Here is a 27,649-nt window from a genome sequence, read left to right as displayed (position 1 = left end):
TTTAGTAATGTTAATGGTAAAGGAGGTCCCCGCCACCTCCTCTTCAGCTGCACGAAGCCCTAAAGATGAGCTCTTTGTTCCTGCAGCCCCCAATCGCTTTTTGCTCTCCCTCCTCCCCTCCCCGCTTCTTTCGTGCTTCCAGCGCGGGATGCTCCTGGCTCCAGGGCCACATTCACACCGAGGGCAGCAGCTGGCCGGCTCCTGCGGAGGTAAGATCCTGCAAAACTGCAGATTCCATCGGAAATATGATAAAGTAGAAGAATACCCGGCACAAAGCTCCGGGAGCGCGTCCCAGCACCCTGCCTGTGTCCCTGGCTCGGGCAGCGCTTGAGGGCACGGCCGCAGGGCCAGCCCAACCCGGGCGCTGCAGTGAGCAGCTTTTCCCCATTTATATTCGAACACCCGCAGTGACGAGGTCCCGGTGCGGCGGTTGGACGTGCAGGAAGCGCTGGATGTGCTGGAAGCGCTGGATGTGCTGGAAGCGCTGGATGTGCTGGAAGCGCCCCGGGCCCCCGCCCCCTCCCCCGGCGCGGGGGCGGCATCTGCCGGCCAACACTGACCCCTGGCGGCCAGCGCCGCAACAGCACGGCCGGGAATGCCGGGCGCGCTCCCGCCGGGAAGGCGGCCGGGCCGTGGTGACGCGAGGCTCAGCGTCACGGCACGGGGCGGCTCTCAGAGCTACAAAGTGCTTTACAGCCTTCTCGCACCTGCCGAGCCCCGGGGCAAATGGCATCTGTGACTTTATAGTATTAAATAAAAAGAAATTAAAATATCCCCCACCCCGATATTTTAAAATACCCATAAACAAGAAGTTAACTGCCGGAGTCTCAGAGTAATTTGGTTGACAATGATGAGCCATGGAGTTCATACACCTGGTTTCTTCCTCATCCAAAAAGGAAAGATAATGATTTAAAAGTCTTCTCTTTGGTTCAGCTGAATTTGTCGAAGCTTGAAGTAAGCAGGAAAAACAAACAAACAAACAAACAAACAAAAAAAAAACCAAACCAAAACCCCAAACATTAGAAATGATGCTGTGTAGTTAACCCTGCATGTGGAAGGTAATGTCAATGTCATCAGACTATATTTGAATTGATATCAAAGATACTTAAAATTGATTCTTTCTTTCACTTACATGACTTCTAGTATCAGAAGAGAGCTATCATAAGTAAATGATGGCATTCCAAACAGACATTAATAAATCAGGTGAACATGATCAATAGCAAAATACCCCGAAGAAGACTTGGGGTATAAATATCCCTGCCAAATACCTTCTAAGCTCTGATTGTGCTGAATGCCTCTTGATTGGAAAACACATTGTTGTGATGCTTTTTAGTGAATTTTTCTGTCCCAGATTAGAGGCTTGACTTGCTACTGAATGACTCATCATGCTGCCTGCTTCTATCATCATGCTGAAATATGCTGCTAAAAGAACAACCTTTTAGGGAATAGTAATACCTCCATTGCAAGAGCAGGAAGAAAGAGCCCATTCCCATGGGTAGTTTGGGCAGATATTAACGATGACTTTTGCTAGGACAACCTGCCCTAATGAGTTCAAGCCTCCCATGAAATGCCAACCTCGGTGCATGAGGATGCAAACAGTGAAGTAGATGTTGTTAGTGACATGTGAAATAATTTATAAACAATACCCTTAGTTTTCATATCCTAGACTCCTTAAACTTTTAAATCCAGAGGAGAAGAAGGTCCCCCAGAGAGGTCAAAGGAGGCGGTATTGCTTACTAAGCTTACAGTAAGGCTGTAAAACTGGCACATGAATATAAATTTCAGTTCACTTCTCAATGATACCATTATTGCACTGCAGGAGCAACACGTGGCTATAGCACCTTCCACCTCTGTGACTGCAGTGCCAGCAAAGCCAAGAAGAACAGTCTTTGTACACCTCTGAATTCACATGACTCTTCCAAGTCTACTGAAAAATGAAACCTTATTTTTGTCTTTCATCCTCTATTAGGACTGTCCTTGCATATTTTTTTTTTGAATGGAACTGCTTAGATGAACCTGAAATACTGAAAATATGTCCTTAAAAAAACAAAAACCAAACAAAACAAACAAACAAACAAAAACCACCAAACAAACAAACAAACAAAACACCAAAACTGAAACATTTCTAGTTTGCAGGTTTGGAAAATACAGATCACCTGAGGCTGGTAAAAACACACACATATTTAATAGATATGGGAAGGCCAAAAGCAAACATTAACAATAGTCCTACTACAATCTCATACAGAGTACATATTTATGCAAGAAATTTGTGACAGAAACAATGTATCTCATGCAAACTCACAGAGCTATAAATACATTCTCTTTCTTTAAGCCACAGGAAATTTCAGAGTTGTCACTTCCCAGTGCAAACACATTCAAAAATTAAAAAATAACAATATGTAATAATTGCTCTTGCAGATGTACATCCCATTCAGGATCAACTCGAGAAAAGGAGGATTAACCCTCCAGTCATCTATACAGTCCTTCCTGGTAGACTGGAAAATTCAGTAAATGAAATCTCAAGGTGAGTTTATGAGTGTGATCCTGAGTGTGTGAGTTAGTGGAGCTCCCATAACATGAGTTTGGCTAATGATGAATTACTCCAGCTGTTTCTGTCTCTGAAGAAATAAAGTTGCCTTTGCTATATATCTGCTTACAATATCTGTAGTTAAGAGCCTAGAAGGGGAACCTGGCCTTTGATTTTTAAATATGGGAAAGGCTAATAAATCCTTGTGTCTAACATATAATTAACCTATGAGACTGCCTGGCACGGGCTACTATTCTGACAGATGCAAAAGCAGATTAAAAATCACACTCCGGAGGAATAACACTTGCAGTAGCTAGGACAAAACTTATAATAAGATCTGTCAATCCTGAGGCATTGAGGAATATATTTATTCCCTTGCACAGAGACAGGAGTGTTTATTACAGCATTCTATCATTTATTTCTTGCAACTTTTCCTTCAAAACCTGTCATTAACAGTGGTGAACAAGATGGAACAATTAGTCTCATCTTGTTAGACATTTCTTGCACTCTTTGGCCATTGGAAAAATATATAAATGGAGTCAAGAAAGCATTGAGGAATTGCCTGAGGCCTGTTTTAAAATGCAATGGAACTCTTATGAGTGCTTCAAATTATTACTGATTTTTGATTAATAATTAATACATGTATTAATGGAAATGAGGCATAAATCGATCTTGGTAATCAGGAAAATACAAAAAATTTCATTACTCTGCTCCTCAAACGAGACATAAAACTGTTCCTTTGCTTTCAGAACATTATTACTGAAGCTGCAGTCCCAAAGGCAGAGTGACATCCTGAGCACAGAGAAGGCTGTGGGTTTGCCCTTTGGACATGGGGGAACACAGGGGGTGGCTGTGCACCTCTTCAGCCATCTAAACAGAAAAAACTGGCCTCTCCTCAAGCAGAGGAAATGCCCCAAAGATGGGGAGAAAACAAAGAAAAGTGGTTTTAAAAAGCTCAAAGATCATTCTGAAGCAAAAATACAGAGAATGTAATACAATGGTTGTATAGAGAGGACGATTAGTGTTAAATAAGCAGTGAAATCTTACAGAACACATCTACTACAAAATCACACATTTGCTTCTATGAATGTGTCTTAGTTGTCTGATGAAGATGTCAACTCAGAGAACATCTAAAATAAAGAGGCTATATTGTATTCACACTTCCAAAGTGATACATGTTGTGGAGTGTGAGCTGCTTCATAATAAATGGATAGTTTTGTGAAGAGAACTTTAAAAAATGTCAGTGGTTTAATGAGGTGCTGGTGTCCTCCCTGCTCAGATTAAATCCTGTCAGGAATGGAGCAGTGCTGTGGCCCTTGCTGTTGTTCAACCCAAATTGAGCATGAAGAGAACTACAGAAACAAGAATTTCCTTGCTCCCACTTCTGATGCAGGCAGTACCACGGGTATGCATTAAATGAGTACAATGTGTGGCAATCCTTTAGAGCTGCTGTGCCCACACTGTGACTGGAGCTCTGCCCATGGCTGGAGTGTGGTGCCAGCTGGGCAGAGCAGGAAAGCTGGGGCATAGCTGTACTCTGGCCCTGCTGAAATTCCACACAAATGGTTTGGGGTCAGAAAATACGATTAGGTTAGCAGCTACAAACATGATACAGGCTAAAGAATATCCCTTTCTAATCTCTGCGTCAAGTTCCTTAGCTGGGCACTGAGTCTGATCCAGCTCTGGGTGACAGCTGCAGGACTTTTTCAGCTGACATAAATGGATTATCTTTGATGTTGGGCACTTTAGGAGAATGAGTGGGGCTGTCACGGTGTTGTTGGGAGGGACATTTTCTCATGTGGTGATTTGCATGGATTTTAGTGGCCTTTGTAAGGTACCATCCAAGGATAAGAGTTTCAGTGAATCTGCACCGCTTGCTGACAGCCTCTGCACATGTCAGTGTCTCAATCCTCATGTACTGTGCCTGGCCAGTGGTCTAATATAAACCACAGTCAAAAAACAGTCAGAAAGAGGGCATGGTATGTGACAAATGTCTTTCTCTACTGCAAATAGTTTATAGTTAAGGATTGCTGCCATATCTTCTGTTACAACTTTCTATTGACTGAATGTTCATATTCAGTAAAATATTAACACATATAGGGCTTATTTTCATTCTTTTTGTTACACAAGCAACTTAAAGATTATCCCTCTGTGTCCAGGAGGTTCTAGTTGCCTGGTCTTTATAAGCTCAGCTTTGTCAGTTGACTCTTGCTTCTCTGTGGTACATGCTGGAATTGATAAATCAGGTTTTACTTTGAAAAAGTGGGGGAGCCTAACTCAAAATATGTTATGTACCTTGTTGAGCATTTCTCTCAAGAGCTGCTTTTGTAAGAATTGCATATTCCTTATACACACTTGACTAATGCACTTTGTGTATTGCAATATATATACATGTCCTAAATTAATCTATTTAGAAATTCTGGGGAAGCTCATTCCTCCCTGTTTTTATATGCAGCATATTTCTGTCTGTGGCCAATGTGCTCAACACCAGTCATATTCACACCAGCTTGTTTTAATCACCTTACTCAGATGCCAATTCAGATATTAGTTTCCCTATGAAATTACAGAGTGATGTGTCCTGTAAAAGTGACTTTTTATTTTTGTTTCCTACCAAGAGTCCTTAGCTCCCAGTGTAGATACCTGAGATGGATACCTAAGTGTAGGTGATAATGATCTGAAAGTCTGCCTCTAACAATGCAAGCTATTCCTTAGTGAGAATCTTTTTTCACACAATTCCCTGGTGTTTCCACAGTCTGAGACACTTTAAACAGCAGAGCAGTCTCACTACATCAGTGGACACAGATGTTTTCCATTGCACACATCCTCTGCAGGCTTTATTAAACAGTCTGTAACTAACCACTAGGAAGGAGCCTCCTGGCTGTGTCACACTTCCTGGTGGCTTGTTCTCCTGGGCAGCTCCTGGTGCTGCAGCCCTGTTAGACACTCTGTGGGCAAACCCTGGCACACAGGGCATCCTGATGTGCTCCCCCACGTTTGCTTTCCACTTGATATAAACCATGGAGGAAATTCCAGGCTTAGAATTCAAATCCCAATATGCACAATGACTATTTTTCCCCCATATAACAATTACAAAGTCTTTATGATCATCATAATCCTGTTTTGTACAGAGCCCTAATTAAAATAAAAGCTTGGTGTTGGCCCATAACTGGCTTATGATCTCCTCACATACTCATCAACTTACCTTCTGCATTTTGCTTTTATTTGCCCCTTCTTGAACATTTTGTTTTGCCAATAGATGCCACAGTTAGCTTCCCAAATTGCTAGTTGGAAATTGCATTTACAGTTTCCAAATTATATGTTAGGTTTTCATAATACCTTAAATAGACAAACATTTGAAGAAAGTCTCAACAATACAGCCTTACATATTCCTGCCTCTTGAGGTAATTTTGCCAAGTAAACTATGAAAATACATGGGTTTGGGATGCAAATCAGGTCTTTGTTATTTACACAACCAAAGTCCTTGCTCCTCTTTTCCATGTAATGCTTGAAGTTATGACGACACAAAAAGATAAAGACAATGTATTTCAGTGGAAATATACCTAATCCTAAGTGTATTTCCTATGTGGAAGAAGGGGGTAGATAATTTACCAATGATAAGAATATTTTATCAATGTAAATCTATCTACACAGTTAAATATCATGAGATATTCAAACCATGCCAACTATAGGTAAATTATGACTGTAATAAATTTCCTTTAACATGTTAAAATGAAAATTTAAAATTTTGGTTCATCATAATGAATGCAGTCATTTATATCCTGATTTGATATAACCAAAAATCACAGATAAGGAGGTCATTCAACATCAGAAAATGCAGGTATTATTTTCTTATTCTCTGGACCAGAAAAATTAATTCAGACAGTTTGTCTGGCCAAATACTCTAGGTGAAGAAATATAATTTATCTTTTGTCATTTTGACATCAATATTATTTTCTGTTGTTCTCAAAGGCCTACTGTACTTGAGTTGCATATTATAAAATGTGAAAATTATTACACTTTTCCCTAACAGGACTGATTGTTCTCCTGCTGTCATACATATGTGATAGGACCCTTACTTTGAGGGAGTTGGAAGATATAAATTACAACATACATTTCTGTATGCTTTTCTATAATGGAGTGAAAGCCTTCTTGATGGGAAAGGACAATGATTTCTTTGATAAAACAAAATGGACAGAGAGAAGCATTTTTATGTCACCCACTCAGATGATTGCAGAGATGCTGATGTTCTAAATGCATCATCAATGTCAGATGATAATGTTTTCCCTCTCAAAACTTTATCATTTAGTTTTAACTGCAGATCTTTGAGTTTTGTGACTCTGGATGAACATGAGTCATCTGTATACATGACTCATGTATACATCCTTGTAAGGATTATATCCCAGATACTGACGGATAAGAAACTTTAAGGAGTAAATGAGGTCAAACAAATAATGCAGGATTCTACACTGAGCAGAATGGAGACCTGCTGTTAACTGAGAAAATGCTGGGAGGTCTCAAAACTGGACCACGCTGCTGTGGCACTCTCTTCCCACCTGCTGTGCATTCCTCCCATGGCTTTTAATACTTTGTGCCATGTGCCAGCAGTGTCAGCAGCTGGTGTAACAGGTCTGAGACCCAAGTGGTACCAGAGGTCTCTTTTTGGGCTAGGACAAGCCAGTGATGGCGCTATGGGACATCATCCCGCTGGCCTCTGTTTGGCACAGGCTGGGTGACACTGGGAATGTCCTTAATCAGAAATGCTTTGATGTTCCATCAGTTACTCTGTGCCAGTTTTCCCAGTGGAAAAAAAAAAAAAAAAAGTTTTTGCAATAGCACATAGTAAAATTAGGATAGGATCTGTTTCTTTTATGTAAATTCTTTAAAGCCATTTTCAATGGTAGAATGGGTTTAAATAAGGGTCAATAAGATTCATTTAAACTATTAAAACTGCTAAATAGAGCAGGTTTCTTAGCAGTTAAATTAGGTTTCTCAGAAAAAAAAAATTCACTTCATTTACAATCAGCTCCTGGTTCAAAAGGTGTAAAGCCATCAGGATAAACATTAAAGCAGAAACTTTACCACTTTACACATTAAACACTCAATTCTGAACAAAAGACAAATTGATGCACATATATGCATTTCCACTGAGATTACAATATTATCACATAACTAATTTTAAAGAGATAAGAAACCTCACTGCACACTGGTAGACATTAAAGATAAGGTAAAATTTATTAGAAAAATAAATACCAAAAAATGTTCATAATAAACTTTTTTTTTTTTGTAGGACTTCCCCAAAGTTTTATTCAATGTATTCATACTATCTTGATCTGTGGATTAGACTGGACATTCTAGTGAATAGTCAATATTGGGAGCCTTGAGTTGAAGCTTCCTTTACGTGATACTGCTGACCCCTCTCAAAGCAATTCCTGCAGACTGGAACTGTCTGTGACAGGTTCTACAAAAACAATGTAAAAGGAAGTATTGCTTCAGCATATTTAAATTACACACAAGTTTTCAAAAATTCACTAAAATTAATGGAAGGAACTTGTTATACTTCAACAGACAGTGGATGAGGCTGAGCAGCTTCAGTCTCCCAGTCCATAAATGGGGCTCTGCCCCTGTGCAGTTCCAGTGGTGGAACCATGGCCTCATTTCAGACCTGGTCTCACAACCTGGCAAGGTGAGCAAGCTGGAGAAGAGAAGGTCTGAAAAGGGAGTAAAGATGCAAGGAATGAATAGACCTCAGAAGTCAGAGGCACTTTCCTGTTTATATGTAAATAAGATAAAGAGACTTTGCTGCCTGTCCATGGCCTGGGCTCACACTCAGTGTGCCTGTCACAAGCTCACTTGTCTTGCACCTCGAAGGCACTGATTTCCTGCTGTCTTGTACCTTGTGCAGATACTTGTCTCAGAGCCAACTGCCTTAAACTGTACTGGATTTGATGGATGAGTTTTATTTGCAGCAGCTCTTTCCAGATTGCTGAGACATCTTTGATCTTTGTTGCTATGTACCTGGTCAGCAAAAGAGAATCATCAGCAAAATGCAACTTTCTTAGCAGACTTTTTAGCTGATGCTACATTTTAGAAAATTATATCTTTTATATATGGTTTAAGTCACATAACTGCTTCCTGATGCCTTCCTTGGTTCTTAGATGTGACGTTACTCTAGGCAAGCCCACAGACCCAATATCCTGTCAATTCTGGATGCCTGCAGCACAAAGGAAGGGAAAACCAGCTTTTTTCCTGCATGGACTAGAATATATTGTTTTACTGAATTTTTGATGCAAAACCAGCCAAGTTCAATGGCAATTCAATCCTATATTAAGGCAAGATAAAGACCTATTGCAAACTTCAGGTGACTTCTTATCTGTAGCATGACTTTGCTGAATAACAAGAGCAGAAGCCATTTTCTGAGTGTTTTAAAAATAAATTGTACAAGTACAGACTGTACTAGACACTGCACAGAAGAGTGGCTTAGCACAATCTAGCAATCATGGAAAGCACAGCTGTCCAAGGTAATTAAGAAAATCCTGGGAGATCTGCAGCTTGGTCAGTCTAGTGAATGGCCAGGACATTGCAGTGCTGGGGCTGAAGGTTGATCACGTCTCACTCTTGTACTCACACTTTCCAATTAAATAGTAACCAGGAGGCAGAAGAGATTATCAGTAAGGTGAAAATCAAATACTGTCTGTTCCCCTGTTTTCTAGTAATGTAGCACCAACAAGGTATAAAACTTTCTAGACTCCTGCTTTACTCTGATTTACTGTAATACCAGCTGTAAAATAATATACAATTACACCATATTTACTTCACTATTATTAGGCCTCAGTGAATTACTTTTATTTCTCTCATCATTGAATGAATTTGCAGTATGCACACTCTAAGTAATAAAATAAGTACTTTTATATATCAAACTATTTGAAAGATCTTAGTTTTGGATTTACTTTTATTTAATCATACAGAAGTACAATTACTAAAACAATTCCTGTGACTCATTTCCATATCTTCTTGATAGCCAAGCAAATGTGTTATATTGTACTTTAAAGAATTGTGTTTAATGGTAACATCCATAGCTGGCAAGACCATTCCTGATGTTCCTTAGAACCACAGTGTTAAGTGCCAATGACAGATTTATTTTGCGGTATAATTCACCAGAAAATTACTCTAGTTCAGTGATACTCACTGGAATTTTTTCTTCTTCAATGGTGAGGAATTTAAATGAAGAAAAACTGTGTTTTAGGCCATGTTAATATGCAATATAAACAATATACTCAAGGAAAAAAGTACATTTTCTTAACTTGAAACCTAGAGTTGGGATTTGGAAGTTGTAACTTATCCTGATCTTTACACTGTCTGCAGTGCAGGGCACTTTCTCTGGTTTTCCAACTAGAGCACTTCTATAATGCTAGAATAATACAAGTCAAATAAATAGATTTAGAATGAAAATGCATGAATTTGTCTACAGAGAGTTGTGGTATAAAGTAGAAATATAACTATCAGAGACTTTTCCCACTGGCTACTTTTCTAAAATTCAGCATTTATGGAGACTCTATTTTCACAGAGTCAGTTTTGTAGGGTTTTTTTTGCTTATATTGTGTATGCATTGCTCTGATATATATATTTGTATATAAAAACTAAGACTATTATAACTTCTAAAAATACAGCTGGAGAACCAGTAAACACATTAGAAGAAATATGTTAAAATCTGTATGGTTGCTTTCTGAAATACTAATCTCTTGAAGCGTTTTGGGATAGCTAAAAGCAGTGACTACAAAAAAAGTGAGACAGATGTGCAACATAAATGTTGATCTATTGTTTCTTGTATTCAAATACAAGGTCACCAGATTAATAAGTGGGTTTTATACATCGTTATGGACAGAATCCAAGCAACTTGCTCAATGTTTTATTATTTACTGCTTGCTATTTATTAAAGAACATTTGCATAGAAATGGAAGGTTACCTCAGTTTTTTGCATTTGAACTGTGGGATATGTTCCCTTTCTGGGAGATATTACAGCTTAACAGATGTCTCCCAGATGGTTCTCTGATCCAACTGTACACAGAAGTCAGGTCAGCAACTTCGGAAATAAAATTCAACTTACAGGAAATACTTACAGTTGATTCAGCATGCAGCAAGATGACCTTTATTAGTATTGCAGGAAAAAGAAGAGAAAAAGTTTACATACTTAGAATAGAAAGCTTTTGGTGAAAATATCAGAGAAACTTTTAGTTTGGCATTCCTAGGGCTTACCCAAAGTTAAGAAAAAATAAAAAGAAAGAAGAAAAGTTTAATAGAATCATGAACTTTTTGGTAAAAATATTAATGAAACTTTTAGTTTGCTATTCCTGAGGCCTACCCAATGTCAAAGAAATTTGACACAAAATACCTAATTTTTCACATATCCTAAACGCCTTTTTAACATGTAGACACCCAATTTAGACACTCTGCAAACCCTGCATTCAAAATGACAATAAATATTAATGTTCACAGGTATCTATTTGAGGCATTATTCACAGAGACTAACTCCATGATCCCTAAAGCCAGTGCAGGAAGAAAAGCTACTTAAAAGTGCTCTGTGTTATAAATCTCTCCTAGGGCAGGGAAAAGCAGCAGCATCTCAGGCACACGTTAAAGAAAAGGAAACAATCCTGCTCTTGTGGGGTTAGCTCACAGCCAGACCAGCAAGCAGAAACCCCATGTGGTGGGACAGCAGGAGCACTGGGCTGGCACAGGGAACACAGCAGAGCATGTGTGCTTGTAATGTTCACAGAGAGGCCACAAAAGAAAACAGATGGCTGAAACTTGCACTTGTATGCAGTTTCAGTTATTAGTGCCATCTTTACAGCATCTCTTTAAACATGCTCCATTCTTTTAGCTGCTTTGAAGCATTCTTGCTGCACACCAAATTAACTTTAAATTGCCTGGTGTGGTACTTATCTGTGCCAAATGTAACAATTAGTTGTCAAGTGGATTTTCATATCCTGAAGGTAGATGGTGCATTTTAAAGGCTTTACCGAATGCTGAGGTCACTGTGCTTGTGTCCTCTTGGTGTCAGAAGGCACCAACAGGCTTTAAGGGCCTGACCAGCCCCAGCTGGAGCTTTATACACCCCTGTCCATAGGCCCAGCATAAGCTGAGCCTTTGGCTTTCAGTGGCATGGAGGAGTGCTGGTCTAGTTCAGTGCTGGTCACACCTGCCCTTGGCTACTGAGCTCCTTGATTTGGGCCTTGACCTTCAGACTTCCCCTTGGACTGCTGCAGTGCTGTGGACCTGCCTGGCAACTCCTGGAACTGATCCTGGTGTGTGGGGCTGACTCTGTCCCTCCATATCAGAGCTGTACCACCACAGTGACCTTGTCCTGTGATGTGGACTCTTAGGTGGATGTGGGGGCTGTCTCTGGAGGTTTCCTGCTCACCTTGCTCAGGTGCTGTGGGGCTGTGCCCTGGCTGCTCTGCTTAGCTCAGCTCCTGCCTTGCCTTTCCTGATGGCCAGAGATGCTGCCCACCGAGGCTTACTCTTGTGCAGCTTGGCCTTAGTCTTCAGTATATCTTCTCATTATGCAGTGGTAATTAATATTTATTATATTTTATTTGTATCTTTCTGTTCTAGATTTTCCATTCCTTTTTCTCTTCAGGTTCCCAGTTGATTTTGCCCTTCCTTTCCTACCCTTCTTCTCAGGTTCTCACTGGACCTCCTTGTTGTAGATATCACTCCTCTCTCAAATCCCCCTGTCTCCTTCCTCTAGGAAATCCCTGACAGTTATCTTCAGTAGAAATACTTAATGCCTATCCTTGATGAATGAAGATTTATGACTTCATCTGTCCCTAAATCAAGCACTTCCTCAGGTGGCTTCCTCACAAAATACATCAGAAGAATTTTACTGAAAGTGAAAGGGAGAGAAAAATCTCAGAAGTTATAAGAAAAGTAATAATTTATTATATACTCTTAGCGAAATCCAAGAAAGGTCACTGCAGTTAGAGGATTGAGGAGGAGTGGGGGGTTGGGTGTGGAATAAAATGCCAAGCTCTCCCTTAATTGAATCTTAGGTGCACAAATCCCAAGCTCTTCCTCTTTAAAATATTCATGTAAAGTTTCTCTTGCCAAAATTATTGCTGAATAAGAGGAAATACCATCATGGTTTGGTTTGGTTCGGTTTGGTTTATTTCTGGGCTAAAGTTCTGGAGTAAGTAATAAGTTAGAAGAATTTTCTGGAGTAAATGCAGTGTTTAACAGATGTGCTTCTTTCAGAGCAGACAAGTTTCCTCCACTAACTAATGCTTATGCAAAATGTAAATAAGGATCTGCTATTTGGTTCCTTCCATCAGGGGGTACAAGCCAGAAACATGACTAGGAGATTTCATGAACCCCATGCAGGCTTTGTGGTGTATTTTCTACACTGATAAACTCATTTACAAACAAAGGGGCTAGGCGTGGAAAATAGAAAAATAAAAACTACAAAACCAAGCAAACGTTAAAAATTAAAAAAAAAAAAAAAAAAGAATCCAAAACCAAAAACCCAAAAATGAGGCAAAAGGAAAAAAACACAACACCACCAGGAAAAAAAACACTCTGCAAACCAAAGCCCCTGAACAGCACCTGACTATGGCCACGCAGGCACAGTGGGGCTCTGCCTCAGCACAGCTCTTGGAAGCAGCACCAAAGCAGCTTCCTCTTATCCCTGTTGTTACAGTAGCAAGGGGCAGCTCTCTCATGAAGAAAATCATTCATTTCCCAGTCCCCCAGCACTCATTTTTGTAGCTTTCTGGTCCAAGCGTTTTGCTGAAGGTGAGATTGGGGCTTTTTTGGGTTCTTTTTCCCACTATGTGAAGCAATTGAGTGTGTTAGGTATTGGTTCATTACAAATTCTTTTTCTATGACAGCAATCAAACCATAGCAGCCAAAGTTTCTACATTTCCTAACCTTCCTTTTGTCATTCTGATTGTCAAAAGCTTTTTATGGCCTCCTGACTGCCATGTTCCCAAGGCTGTGTTCAACAGTGCCTTGTGTCCATTTTTTCCACCATTTCATCTCACTGCTATATCCCTACAGCAGATGCAAAGGCTACTTTAGTAACTAAAAAGGCAGTATTCCTTCCTCCTAAATTAAGGAACTAAGAGTAGGAAATTCCAGTGATCCCCTAGACAGAGTATGCCATCTGCACATTCTCTTTTGATGAAGAGTAAATTTAAATTGCAGCTTTCCTGGTGGCTTTCTGATCTGAACTATATTGAATGCTCAGACTTCAATCCAGGTAGGGACTAATGTGCTTCCAGCTTGCTCCTGACGGGCTCTGCTTGGGGCAGAGTGCTCAGCCCCAGCCCATGGAAGCTCTGGGCAAAGGGAGCACTCTGTGGGTAACACTGGGATACCGTGAAACTCCACGGAGTGGCCCTGCCTAAGGTAGCCTGGGCTGACAAATATTTATAGGAAAAAAGGATTACTGAGATGATAATCTTTCACTTACAGACCTCTTCCAGATCATTCTGGAAGCACACACACAGATGAAGGCAATGCCTTGCTTCACTGCATAGATTTTATTAAAACTGCACTACAAAAATAACTGTCCTAAATGTATGAACAACTTGGTTAGCCCCAGAGTTTTTTTTATCTAGAAAAAGAATGTTTTTATTGGAAGGATAATTAATACTTAAATATCATAATAGAAACATGAAAATAATTTGCTTTATAAAATCTAGGGGAAAAAAGTGGACTTACAAGAGTGTGCACTTGAAAGTCTTTCAAAGCATTCAGTAGAACCAGAATAATAACACACTAGATAAAAACTCTAATTAGGGTACAACAAGCAGGTCCTAGGGGGAAATAAAGCCATTTATAGTTGTGCCTTAAATGAAGCAGAGCTGCAAACTAAATTTTATAGACACTCTCCACTAGAAAGCATTTAGCCACTAGTAAATATCCTTATGTTTTGCTGTTTGGCTTAAAATAGTGTCCTCTCATTCTCTTATACTTGTCCTTTTAAATAAGACCTGATTCCAAACTCTAGGCTGACTTTGGCACAATATATAAAGGGTAGATGTGCACATCAGATATTAATGATGTTTGAGCTCTTCTATTTAGCAGTAAAAGTGGGAAGTCCGCTTCATTACCATATGAAATTTGTTATCCTTTTCCGTGATTTACACAAAGTCTTAATGATAAGTGAGCTGCTGTAATTCAAGTCAATAAATCTCTAGAAGACTTTTAAAGTTATCAAAGGAATTTTTTTGCAGCAGGGAAGCTTCTTCTGCAAGAAGAATTAAATTCTCACCAATGAAATTCTGCCAAAGGAGAAGTAGATGTACTTCCTAGCATTAAAAAAATAGAGTTGAGACACAAAGAAGTTAAAAAAAAAATCACTCAAACAGAATAGGAGTCTGTTACAACATAAGTAACAGAAATTTGGGAAATATATATATATTTTTAAATGGAAATTATGATATGAAGCCTCTTGTATAAATTTTAGTCCTTACAGTTGTATACCAATAGTTTTAAGGCCAGAATAAGTCTAGGTATATATTCTTACTGCCAATCTTACCAATACTGAAGAAATACTTCACATAGTACCTGGATATCAGTGGGACTGTTGGTGAAACAAGGGTCTAAATTGCCTGGTCGTGGGGTAGAAGAAGAAAAACAAGTGGCTTTTAACCACTGCTGTGAGTCTCTTGGAAGTGAAGGCTGGTCTCTGGTTAAGCCTGAAGAAAGCCAGAGGATTTTCTGTCATGCTGCCCCATTAGAATGTGTTACTGCAGGGACACTGCAGCTGTGTGAGCATGTGCTGGACACCTGGGGTCCCTGGCACAGGCATCCCAGTGGCACAGCATTTTCAGCAACTTTTAATGGCAAGTTCTTTTCTTAAGGAGTTTTAAACTTCAGCTACTTGTTGCCAATATAAGTATATAATATCTTTTATTGGAAAGCAGTATTAGGTGTTTTTGAAGGAGCCACTAAGCTTACACCTGGAAGCAAAATGAGTATTATCCTATGTATTCAGCAGAATTACTGCAACCTGGTGATTTTATACAAGCCTACCTCCAAGTAAATCAGTGAAAACATGTTCGAAATGAGAGTTAGCACAGGTATGTGACAGGAGCTCAGTTTCAGTATAATTGTTATTGAGTTTGCAAAAATGAAGCTTACTTTTAAAATAAATGTGAATTATCCCTCACCTCAGAGCCTGCTGTGGATAGAACAATGTCCCAGTGAAGCTGGAATTGTAGTGTCATGTAGGCATTTCCCAATCAGACCCCAGTGTGAGAGGCAGATGCCGTTTCAGTGAGGGAAAAACAGGCTTTATGTACTCCTTACCTCTCAGAGAGTGTAATTTCCTTGCTTACATATTGAAAATAAGATCCAGATCTCTGACTGGCAGAAGTGTGCTACATGCATGTCTGAAAGTGGGAAAGGCTGATATTAAGCTAGCTCCAAAGCTCTTTCTGCTGGAACTGATGGGCACTGACCTAGCTTGTAAGCTGTTCTGAATTGTATAACCTGTTTTCAACCTTCCTCTGGCTTTGACATATGGGGATCACCTGAATAGAGCTGTGCCTTTAGCACTTCTGTACAGAAGGCTGAGTATTGCTTTGTCTGCTGCAATCAGTACAGCCTTACTGTATTAACATTTCTGATAAGAAGATGAGAGAACTGCTGCAAAAAATAAAACGTGTTCGTAGGAGTTCATAGAAACAGCAAATGGTGAAAAATAATTAGCTCACATGAAAGAATGCTGTTCTCTTGAAATCACTTTGAGAAGATCATCAGTACAATGATGTCATGTGTGGAAGTCTAATGGAGCTCTTGGCTAATATCCCCAACAATGTGGATCAAACAACTGCACTTCTGAATATAAAAGGAGGATTGAAACAGAAAAAAATAAATAATGCCTATGCAATTAATAAATAAGATCACCTATTTTTTAGCAATAATTGCTAAATAGAACTGTCCTCCTTTATTCCAGATGTTCTTACAGAACAGAAAAATAAATTCCAAAACTGAAACAAAACCCACCATTCTGTGTAGCACAGCTAAACAGAAAATATAAAACTGAATTAGATATCTCAAATCTCTTCTCAGTATACTTTCCCCTTTTCACAAGTCTTTACTCAAAGCAGTCCACGTCTGCATCTAGGGAGAAGAATATAAGAACAGCTTCAAAAATAATGTGAATTTACCCTTATTGTCAGAAAGAGTAATTGCCAAGATGTCTGATTAATATGGATTTGTATAGAAACTACCCAGCCTATATGTGCTTACAGCTACAATGCAGGCAAGAAAAAAACAACTTTTTATATATAAAAATGCTGCAGAGTTCTATAAAATAAACCAAAATGCTACCAGTACAGAATAATTTGCAATTAAGACTCACAGCATCATCTAGTGGTCAAATATGAAAAAGGAGAATTCTGTCAGATCTTCCACATTTCCCCCTTTTTTGTTTTTTAAGTAAAGGGTTTGTGTACCCTGGTATTAAAACAGTTTGCACCTGTAAGGCCATTATCTTATTAAGACTATTACTGCTTATCTGCTGGATACAGGATAAGATACATCCAATACAGATCACAATCAATGAAAACTTATCAAATACAATCATGTCACTGACAAAGAGACTTGTATAGGAGAACAAAAGGATAATGTTTAATTGGGAAGTGGAAATAAATGGCTACTGTTCCGAAGTTCAGGGGTTCAGGGGCTGTGCTATTTAGGCAGAAGGGAGTTAACATTACTGAAACTGAATTGATTTTAATAGCACTTAACAGAACTTAAAAGAACAGACCTTAAATTGCATAACACTTAAATTTAACTTTGTTTAAGCTTAGCAACACATAAACTTGACAGAAATTAATTTGAACAAAAATTAATCTTAACAGAAATTAACTTATGAGTACTTAACAAAATCTTAATTTGGCAGAAGTTAAGTGCAAGAGAACTTCAAATTAACAGAAGGTAAACTTAAAATCACTTAGATTCAACAGAACTGATTTTGACCATTACTTAAACTGTACTAAATTGAAACATAACAGAATTGAAAATTAATATCACTTAAATTTAACAAAAGTCATTTTGCCTCTATCATTACAAAAAAAGTTACTGGAAATCTGTCATACAACAGTTAAATATCAAGGAATAACACGTAGGTAAGCAACTATTCCGTGACCAAAATAGCAGTAGCATGCATTTACTGGAGGGATTAAACTGCTGCAGGTAAAATTCAAGGTTATAGGACTTAGTTAATGGCTCTCAGTGAATCATCTCTCCAATAAACAATCCTGTTAAAAATCACAGCTCCCTGAAAAGACAAGGTTAATTTTAACAAATGTATTTCAATGCATGCTGCAGGCACTGTAGCAGCAGTGTGCCACAGCTTCAGCACTTCGTGCAGGGCACGATCCTGCCGTGCACCGCAGCTGATGGGCGGCTCTCGGCAGGCACCAACCGGGGGCCCGCAGGTCGGCGCTGCTGCCCGGGCGTGGGAGGAGGCGGGAGAGCTCTGACAAGCCGGGGGGCTTCGAGCCCAGGGGGCTAATACCAGCCATGGGGCCAACTGTGGGCAGGGGGAGCTCCGAGGGGCTTCCACCACTGCCAGCAATGCCGCGCACCAAACTGAGGCTCGATCCGTTCTGTGGGTTTGTTCTCAGGATCTGTGTCTTGGATCCATGCTCAGGTTCATTATCAGTCTCTTTCTTAGTACTCCTGTTGTTTTCGTCCATCGAACACCACTGATCTAACTTAATCAGCTGTGCCAGCATCTCGCTTTCCATTGGATTGTGACTCGCAAAGAAAGACCCATCTCTCATCATTCGTAGGCAGAGGGGGATGTTAAAAGCTCCTCTGCAGAGTCCTTGCCTGTTGTGAGGGGGCAACTGATTTTCTGTCTTTCTTTAAAAGTTCAGACATAAGTTCAAAGACGTGTTTTTCTTCTGAAGACATATTAGTGCCCATGTCCCCCACGGGTCACCATCCAAACCTGAAGGGATGGATGCCGGCTGGCTCCTGCTTCCTTTCAGCAGCACTTCAGTTCTGTGGGGCATCCCCGCTGGACGGCCAGAGAGGCGAAATCTCGTTCCTCACACGGGACACCATTCGCGGGGGTTGAGAGACACGGACCATGCTATGCAAGCAAAGCTGTTTGTTGCATCAGTTTACCAGTACTCATAGGTCTCCAAATTCTGTACTTGAACTCCTTTGTCCCTGTTCCCTCAGTAACACAATCTTCTTGGTTATCATTCTTTCGCCAGCAATGTCCTTGTTACATTTTTTTTTCAGAGTGGTCAGAGTGACCAGGCAGGATGTCTTAACTTTTGTCCTTTCCTTGAGTTTATCTCTCCCAGGGCCAAGAGGATGGTGGCACTACCCTGTTCAGCCTCTGCACCTGTCTGATTTTCCACATTTTGGAATACTTCTGATAAAGTATCATTGTTCATTTGATTTGGAAAGAGTGCAATTCTGGATTTGCGTGCTGATTTCTGCTCCTGGACCACTTGGTTGACGATGGTGTGTAATCATTGTGAAAATGTATTTTATCTTCACCTGTTGGGTTATTCAGGAGAAAAAACAAACCAAAGGAATGGTATTGAGCTAGCTATCTAAATAATAACTGATAGCACTGATCCATGAGAATGTTGACACCTGCTACAGGAACATTGTCATCTTGCAGGCACATAAGTAGCCAGTGAAGAGACCACAGCCTTACACTGAAGGCACCATGCAAGTCCTTCTCCTCCTCCTTGCAGCTGCAGGGCTTTGTTGGGGGCAGTACAACCCCAACACTTTCCCTAAGAGAACCTCTATTGTGCATCTCTTTGAATGGCGCTGGCAGGATATTGCTCAGGAGTGTGAACGCTACTTAGCTCCTAATGGATTTGGAGGAGTTCAGGTGAGTTGTTTCCTGTGAATAGTAGGAAAATGGCATTGTAATATTTGATTAATAAGTTATTAATAATTAAATTAATAATGCCTGAGTTGGAGACAGTCATCTCTAAGTAACTTTCCTGCTGGGGAAGGAGGTAGGAAGTAGTAACTGCTTTTAGAAGCAACCCCAACTCTGCAGGCCCCTATAGGAATGAATGATGGTGCATGTCTAGCAGATCACTTACAAAGGGGCATGCTGAAAGGTTCTCCTGAAAGCTCAGTAGAAGGTAAAGCTCTTTACCTTCTTCTAAAGGAAGTATGGAAGCAGTGAGGTTTGGCATTACAGGTAAAAATAATTCCTGTGGCTTCAGCCCTTCCATGCACATGACCTGGAAAGCAGACCCATGCTGGACCTGGGCAACTCACAGGAACAACCCAAAATGTCTTCTTGCCAGTGTACAAGACAGACATCTCACAGACCTGACCTTCTGCTGTGGGAGAGAGACTGGGTTGGGTACTAACTTTCCTCTGAGGGCAGAGGTCCTGAGCACAGGTTTTGCCCTTAAAATGTTGAAGTAAAACCATTTGATTTCTTATCAAAGTACATCATTTCATCTGCAGGTTTCACCTCCAAATGAAAATATTGTCATTACTAGCCCGAACAGACCCTGGTGGGAAAGATACCAGCCCATCAGCTACAAGATCTGCTCTCGATCAGGAAATGAACAGGAATTCAGAGACATGGTGACCAGATGCAACAATGTTGGAGTAAGTGCCTTGAAAATCTGTCTGATATGGCAAGAAGTGCTGTATCAGCTGAGGGAAGCTGCTGCTGTCCTCAAAGGAGGTGTAAACTGAGAAGAAACTGGAAGGGAAAATAATCAACTTAATACCGATGTGGTAAAGCCCTGGCTATCACTTCACATTTGCTACAAAACATACTGAAATGCACATATTGCTTTTCCAGGTCCGTATCTATGTGGATGCTGTTGTCAACCATATGTGTGGGGCTGCAGGTGGCTCAGGCACACATTCTACCTGTGGAAGCTATTTTAATACTGGAAAGGAAGATTTTCCGGCTGTGCCATACTCTGGCTGGGATTTCAATGATGGCAAATGTCACACTGGAAGTGGAGAAATTGAAAATTATGGTGATGCCAATCAGGTAAGTTCCCCTGGAAAAATTTTTAAATTTTTTTTTGTCGTGTTCTGTTAACTCTACAGTAAAATTAAATGGTGTAGTGCCTCACAAAACCTGTGCTTAGTCACTTGACAAGTGAATGAAGTAGTGACCATAGGTACGTGTGGCCCAAAATATTCTAAGTACCGAGGAATCAAGAACCTATGTGCAGGCGTTTGCTCCTGAAATGAGCCCAGTGTACTCAGCTCAGCCTGTGAGCTCCTTTTTATAGCTTATAAACTCAGCTGATCATGATAAGGAGCCCCCTTGGAAAGCTGACAGCAGTGCAAGGTGGTGCTGTAGTTGCACCACTTACAGGATTTTGTAGTTAGAATATGTAGCAGTTCTTTTTCAAGCTCTCCAGCCACTTTGCAACAATACATTGTAATGTTTCTGCACTTGCACTGCTTCATGTAGGGCTTGTCCTTCATGGGTTCAGGTGACTTTTGCTGTGGTAATCCCTGTAAGACATATCTCAAATCCTGGATTACAACAAGTTCAAGGTATTTCCATTACAGTGTCCACTCTGAGTTCCTTTGGACTAGACCATCATGTTTAATGTTGCAATGAACTCCTCCCCTTACCCCTGCTCTGGCTTGGATTTACCCAGAGACTGCAGTCCCTCAGGGCTCTACCTGCCCCAAGTGCAGCCATTTCTGTGAGCCACAGGCTCTTCAGGGGGACACGGCTGCTGCATGGATTTATCCACAGCCACAGGGGCTCTGAGGGGCAGCTGTTCCAGCACAGCCCTGTCCATGGGCCTCAGTGTCCCCAGAAACAGATCTGCTGCAGCACGGCCTCACCCACAGCCACTGTCCCCTCAGAAAGCAAACCTGCCCAACCTGGCCTGGCTCCTGGCTGCAGGCCCTGCAGGGTGTTCCTGCTCTGCTGTGGCTTTATCCATGGCCACACCTTCGAGGTGCTCCAGCCCAGCCTCACGAACAGCTGCTGGTGCTTCAAGCTGTGCCTGCTGCAGCACGGAGCTGGCCTCGGGCCCCGACGGAGCTGGCCTTGGGCCTTCAGGGGCGCCCCGGCTGTGGCACCGACACAGCCACGGCCACAGGCACCGACACGGCCACGGCCACAGGCACCGACACAGCCACGGCCACAGGCACCGACATGGCCACGGCCACGGCCACAGGCACCTCAGAGGTACCTGCTCTGGTGTGGACTTTTCCACGGCCACAGGCACCTCAGATGTACCTGCTCTGGTGTGGACTTTTCCATGGCCACAGGCACTTCCAGATGTACCTGCTCTGGTGTGGACTTTTCCACGGGCACAGGCACTTCCAGATGTTCCTGTCCTGCCTGGACTCATGCACAGGTCACAGTCCCTGTGGCTCGAATCCACTCTGGAGTTCCAGCGTGTCCAGTCCAGCAGCACAGGAGCAGCAGCGCTGCCCCGGCCGGGTGCCAGCCCAGGCCACCGCCAGTGGCGGGATCAGAGTGTCCCAGAGCGAGGGGATCAGCAGCACAGGCTGCAGCTGCAGCCAAAGCACAAAGCAGCTGCTAATGAGCCCTAGACTCTAATGCACAGTGAGGCCAGTGAGCCCCAGGGCAAGCACAGGAGCCTGTCAATTACTAGTCAAACAGCAAAACCAGCTGTAAATTCCATCTAGCACATTAATCATAGCCATTGTTAATTTGAACCCTTTGAGTCCCACGTTGGGCACCAAAGAGGATTTGTGGTTTAGCTCAGCCAGCAGCTAAACACCACTCAGCCTCCTAGTTACAGTGGGATGGGGCAGAGAACTGGAAGAGTAAAACTGAGAAAACTCATGGATTAAGATAAAGACAGTTTAACAGGTAAAGAGAAAGCCACATACAAGAATTTATTCACCACTTCCCATTGGAAGGCAGGTGTTCAGCTGTCTCCAGGACAGTAGGGCTTTATCATGTGCAACAGTGACTTGTGAAGACAAAAGCCTTTACTCTGGATATCACTCCCTCCCTTCTTCCCAATCCAATACAACCTCATTAACCGCCACCCCATCTCCACCCCTCCTTCGGTGTAATACACAGACATCTTTACTTTTTTCATTTCTGTTGCACAGGTCCGGAACTGCCGCTTGAGCGGCCTTCTGGATCTGGCCCTGGATAAGGACTACGTGCGCTCAAAGATTGCGGAGTACATGAACAATCTCATTGACATGGGTGTAGCAGGATTCCGACTTGATGCTGCCAAGCACATGTGGCCTGGGGACATAAAAGCATTTCTGGACAAGCTGCATGATCTAAACACTCAATGGTTTTCTGCAGGAACTAGACCTTTCATTTATCAGGAGGTAATCTCCACATTTTCTCCTTTATGCTTGCCTTTGTCTTTTGTATCTCTTTTGCCTCCTCCTTCAGAGGAACAGCAATACATCCTCATCGAACTTAGCCTAGAAGGAGCTCCCAATTTACTTAGAGCAGCCCTGCAGACATAGGTAGTTTTGATTCTTAAAAATGACTCCACAACAGATTGTCAATCAACTCTACCCTTCCTTTCATCAGTCATGTTTTCACATGTGTCCCCCACATCTTATTCTGACTTTGTGTCGATCTACGCAGCACAATTGTAATTGCTTTCTTAGCTATGTAAAGCAAGAACTCATGCTAAGTTCTGTACATTGCATTGTTGGTCTTTGTAAGACAAGAAGGGATGCAGGTTTTCTTTCTTGTACCAGGTAATTGACTTGGGTGGAGAGCCCATCACAGGCAGCCAGTACTTTGAAAATGGCCGAGTGACAGAATTCAAGTACGGTGCCAAACTGGGGACAGTGCTCCGCAAGTGGAACGGAGAAAAGATGGCCTACTTAAAGTAAGGATGAAGGTGCTGCAACTTCTCCACGATTCACTGGATACACCAATTGACAGGGTAACTTCAAGTCTGTGTTTTTGTTTAGGAACTGGGGAGAAGGCTGGGGTTTTGTGCCTTCCGACAGAGCTCTGGTCTTTGTGGATAATCACGACAACCAGAGAGGACACGGGGCTGGTGGAGCTTCTATTCTAACCTTCTGGGATGCCAGGTAAGGATTGCTCTTGTCTGGGTGATGCTTCTTGCTCTTGCTTGTTTGTCTGTGTGTTCTCTGGCAGGTTCCTCTGTCTCATTCCTTGTTTGTCCACCAAACAGGCTCTATAAAATGGCAGTCGGTTTCATGCTTGCCCATCCATATGGGTTCACACGTGTGATGTCAAGTTTTCGCTGGCCAAGATATTTTGAAAATGGAAAGGTGAGCTATTAATGCTGAAGATCCATGCATGGGGGTTAAGGGTGAGAACAGAGCCAGAGAATTAGTCCAGTTGATTTCAGGTTGTCAAGTGGTTTGCCTGTCCCAGGCTGGATGTAGCTGGTGCAACTTTGATGCTCCCTCTAGCTTTGCTCTCCAGAGGGGTTCTCTGCATTTTCAGTCACAAGATATAAATCTGTCTTTTTAATGACAGGACGTCAATGACTGGTATGGACCCCCAAGTAACGCAGATGGCTCCACTAAGGCCGTCACAATCAACGCAGACACGACCTGTGGCAACGACTGGGTTTGTGAACATCGCTGGCGTCAAATCAGGTAGGGCACTGGGGAGAAACAAGAAGTAAAAGCAGTTGCTTTTGCTTGCTGCTCCATGTGGCTTTTGAGGTGTTGCAGGTGCAGTGGCAGACACTGCTTGTGTTTTCAGGAACATGGTTATCTTCCGTAACGTGGTGGATGGTGAGCCTTTCTCCAACTGGTGGGACAATGACAGCAATCAAGTGGCTTTTGGCCGTGGCAATAAAGGTTTCATCATCTTCAATAACGACAACTGGTAAGTCAATGGCAGAAATAGTTTCCCAGAGATAACAACAGCATCCCTCATCAGCAATCCAACATGAGCTTTTTGAGTGCATGCTGGGTCCTGATAGCTAAAATGGGAGTGTAGGATGGGTTGGGTCAGAAGGCTCTTGCTTTACAGTGCCCTTCAAATAGGGGAGTAAGATCATGTTCAGAAATGTTCCACACCATTTAAAATATCTGTTTTAAAAACAATGCATAAATTGTGTTTATTTTCTCAGGAATATGAATGTCAATGTGCAAACTGGACTGCCTTCTGGTACCTACTGTGATGTTATTTCTGGACAAAAGGAGAACAACAAATGTACTGGAAAGCAGGTGTTTGTTTCTGATGATGGAAAGGCTAATTTCCAGATTAATACTGATGCTGAAGATCCATTTATTGCAATTCACGTTGATGCCAAGTTGTAATGCGGGAGAAATCTCCTCCTCTGGTCTGTGTATTCCTGTTTCCCCCATATGTTATTCCCTGCTTTTTGCGCATGAGTGACTCTCTATCAAATAATAAATGGCATTCAAATTGAAGAGTAGTGTTCTTCCCCTAATGAATTAGATGTAACATTATCGTTACCCCCTCATAACTAGTGGCGATGCAGTGGTAGGTTTTAAGGCAATGCCGCACTCCACTTCCCATGTAACAAAAACACTGGAGAGAAAATCAAAAAAAGAATCCAAGCCAGCTAAAATGGCCAAGCTAAAGTGCAGTATTTCCAGGGCTGATCCATGCACACACATTTGTATCCCAGAGCAGCCACCGTGTGGGCTGTCAGCTCTGAGCAGGGCCTACGTACAGAGTCTGTCCCTTCCTTATGACAAATCAAGCCTGGGGTCTGGGTCACTGAAGGAAGCTGGGCTATGCGAGTGCTGAAGGTGCCTGAGAACAAACAATGTATCCAGGCATTGCTTCCACCTTGTGCCACTGGCTGAGGCATGGCAAATTCCTGCCTCGGGTGTGTTAGGCATCCTTATTCTCTAATATCTCAAAGAAATATGCAAACACAGTACAGGTTTGGCAGCCCTCCCAAATCCCTTGTCAGCTGTGCGAAAATGCTGAGGTAAAAGCGAGTGTGCAGGCCTTGCTTTAAGTCAGAATCTCTGCTAGGCCAAAAGTGCTGACTGCATCCCATTCTGGAGGGGAAAATGGAAGGAGGTCGCTCCAATTGAAGGTCAAGGTGCAGTTTTAGGTTTCCTTTCTGTGGTGTTGGTGGTGGATATTGGCCCTCAGTGTGCCCAAGGGCTCCAAGTGTCTGTCAGGGCAGTCTGGGTGTGGGAAGTGTCCCTGGCCCAGCACTGGACCTCCCATCTGTCTCCCTCCTTGGCTGTTGCCAGCATCTCCTGGATCCATCCGCTCAGCCCCAGTGGAGAGGTGCTGAAGATCTGGGGACTCACGTGGCAGGGTGTTTGTAGCCTTTGCAAAGCCGTTATTGGCCCATGGGGGCAGGTCAGGGAGTCCTTGGGCCCCTCTGAAACTGATAGGAGCTGTCTTAAGCCCTGCATTCAGCTCTAGCCCACAGAAACTAGGATTCCATCCTCTCTTACTCAGACATTGCCCAATCCCAAATGGAATAATCAGTTCACACATCAAATTGCACATCCAAGCCCCACACCTTTTGTGGCAAATGATGGAAATGACGCACACTGATCTGAGGTGTCCATACATCAACAGGCTGAATGTGGAGAAGGTTGTCTGTGCCTGTGAACATATGTGGATCCACTTTCCAAGGATGTTGGAGTGCAATGACCGTTTTGCTTAATGTAGGTTCACGTAGCTCTGCATTTCACAGTAGCGTGAAATAGAACATGGAGAAAACGAAATCATGAGACACTTTCTTTAGGTGTAAGTAAAACTTTGTGGGCCAAATGTTCACTGCTTTGAAAGGACCTAAACTGCATTCAGACCTTGGGTTTTCTACCTTTTATTTCAGGATTTTGGTATGTTGCATCACAATTTGAGCACAAAGATGATGAAGAAAGCAATCGTGTCATCCAGAGCAACACCAGATCTTTCAGATAACTCACTAAACACAGAGCTACAGTCAACCTTACTGCTGATCTCCAAGTTTTCAAAAGAATGTTAGTACTAGGAAACGTTTATCTTTATTTTTAAAATTTCTCTTGCTGCTCTTCTATTTGAAGTGATGACACTAATGGCCTTAAATTTTTATACCAGCGTTCAAATAAAAATTGAAATTTTGTTATGAAATTATCCAATTTAAGGTAAGATATTTGCTGGGGCACATCAGGATGGCACAACAGATCTCCTGAATTGTAAAATTTTAGAATTTTTTTGCACAGTGGAATATTTCCTCTTCTGTTAGAAACAGTGTTCACTTTCATTGGCCAAACAGTGAATTTAGCTGTGTAATTAATCTCCAATTCTAAAGATGCATTGTAAATTTACAATTATGTTAATTTTTAAATGTTTTTTTTCTATTTAATTTTCTTTTTCTCTTTTCCTCTTTTTTTTTTCCCCAGTTTTTTTTCATTCAAGAGTCACAGCATAATCTAGTGGTCAAATATGAAAAGATGACTTAGTGGATTATCCATTGCTTTTGTATTTTATTCAGACAGAAAAAATACCAGCATAAAGAAATTGGCTGCTTATGCTCAGGAAAGCAGTTACCTGAGCATAAGCTCAGCATTAATCTTTAAAGATTAATTTTCTGTTTTTGCAAAGAGTCATTTTTACTGAATCAGCAATCATTTTGCAGTCTCAGGCTGTATGTATGCCTACGCAGCTGTGGTGGGTTGGCCTTGTCTGGATGCCAGGTGCCCACCACAGCTCCTCTCTGCCTGCCCTCCTCAGCAGACAGGGCACAGGAAGTGTGACCAAAGGCTCACAGGCCAAGACGCGGACTGTCTTGGCAAAACAGTGGAGGTCCACCCTGGGGCCAGCTGGCACCGGCTCTTCTGGAAGGGGAAACTTCCAGCAGCTTCTCATAGAAGCCACCCCTGTAAGCTCCTGGCTACCAAAACCATGCCACACGAAGGCTGTGCAATAGGATGAAATGCAGCTCCCCATGCCTGGAGCCTCGGTACCACAGACACCATTCTAGCAGGAACAGCCAGGATCCTGCCAGCCTCACCAGGGCCCTTCTGCTGCCTTCTTTCTAAAGCACTTTCTTACACCACCCTGTTGACATGAATATAAAGACAGTTACTGAACTGCCACCATGAAAATCAGATTTTACCCAGTAATGTTGTCATTTGTACCTCAAAGCTGCTCTGGTGGTTTTCTTTTCTACCTTAGTGATCAAAACATTTTGGCCTGAGGCTTCCAAA

General features: G+C 41.9%; 1 protein-coding gene across 2 annotated transcripts; it reads left to right on the top strand.

Moving 5' to 3' along the window:
• LOC128811590 (pancreatic alpha-amylase-like) lies at positions 1-24,886 on the top strand. 2 transcript variants are annotated; one of them, XM_053985322.1, is made up of 12 exons: positions 1-209; positions 2,419-2,524; positions 19,185-19,403; positions 20,000-20,146; positions 20,346-20,543; positions 22,613-22,843; positions 23,228-23,361; positions 23,447-23,569; positions 23,674-23,773; positions 23,985-24,106; positions 24,216-24,341; positions 24,589-24,886. In XM_053985322.1, the coding sequence occupies exons 3-12, from the start codon at positions 19,233-19,235 to the stop codon at positions 24,776-24,778; spliced, it is 1,542 nt and encodes a 513-aa protein (XP_053841297.1). In that variant the 5' UTR covers positions 1-209; positions 2,419-2,524; positions 19,185-19,232; the 3' UTR covers positions 24,779-24,886. The 2 variants fall into 2 exon arrangements, with proteins under 2 accessions (XP_053841297.1, XP_053841296.1); XM_053985321.1 differs by lacking the exons at positions 1-209; positions 2,419-2,524 and having other exon boundaries at positions 18,965-19,403.
• Positions 24,887-27,649: the final 2,763 nt, after the last annotated feature.

Source organism: Vidua macroura, chromosome 9 (genome assembly GCF_024509145.1).
Source record: "Vidua macroura isolate BioBank_ID:100142 chromosome 9, ASM2450914v1, whole genome shotgun sequence".
Taxonomy (NCBI): Eukaryota; Metazoa; Chordata; class Aves; order Passeriformes; family Viduidae; genus Vidua; species Vidua macroura.
This window is presented reverse-complemented; position numbering and strand designations above follow the sequence as displayed.

Coding starts and splice junctions, on each gene's coding strand:
- LOC128811590 (XM_053985322.1), top strand. CDS start 19,233: ATGCAAGTCCTTCTCCTCCTCCTTGCAGCTGCAGGGCTTTGTTGGGGG. Junction 20,544..22,612: donor ATTATGGTGATGCCAATCAG/GTAAGTTCCCCT, acceptor TCTGTTGCACAG/GTCCGGAACTGCCGCTTGAG. Junction 24,107..24,215: donor CATCGCTGGCGTCAAATCAG/GTAGGGCACTGG, acceptor TTGTGTTTTCAG/GAACATGGTTATCTTCCGTA.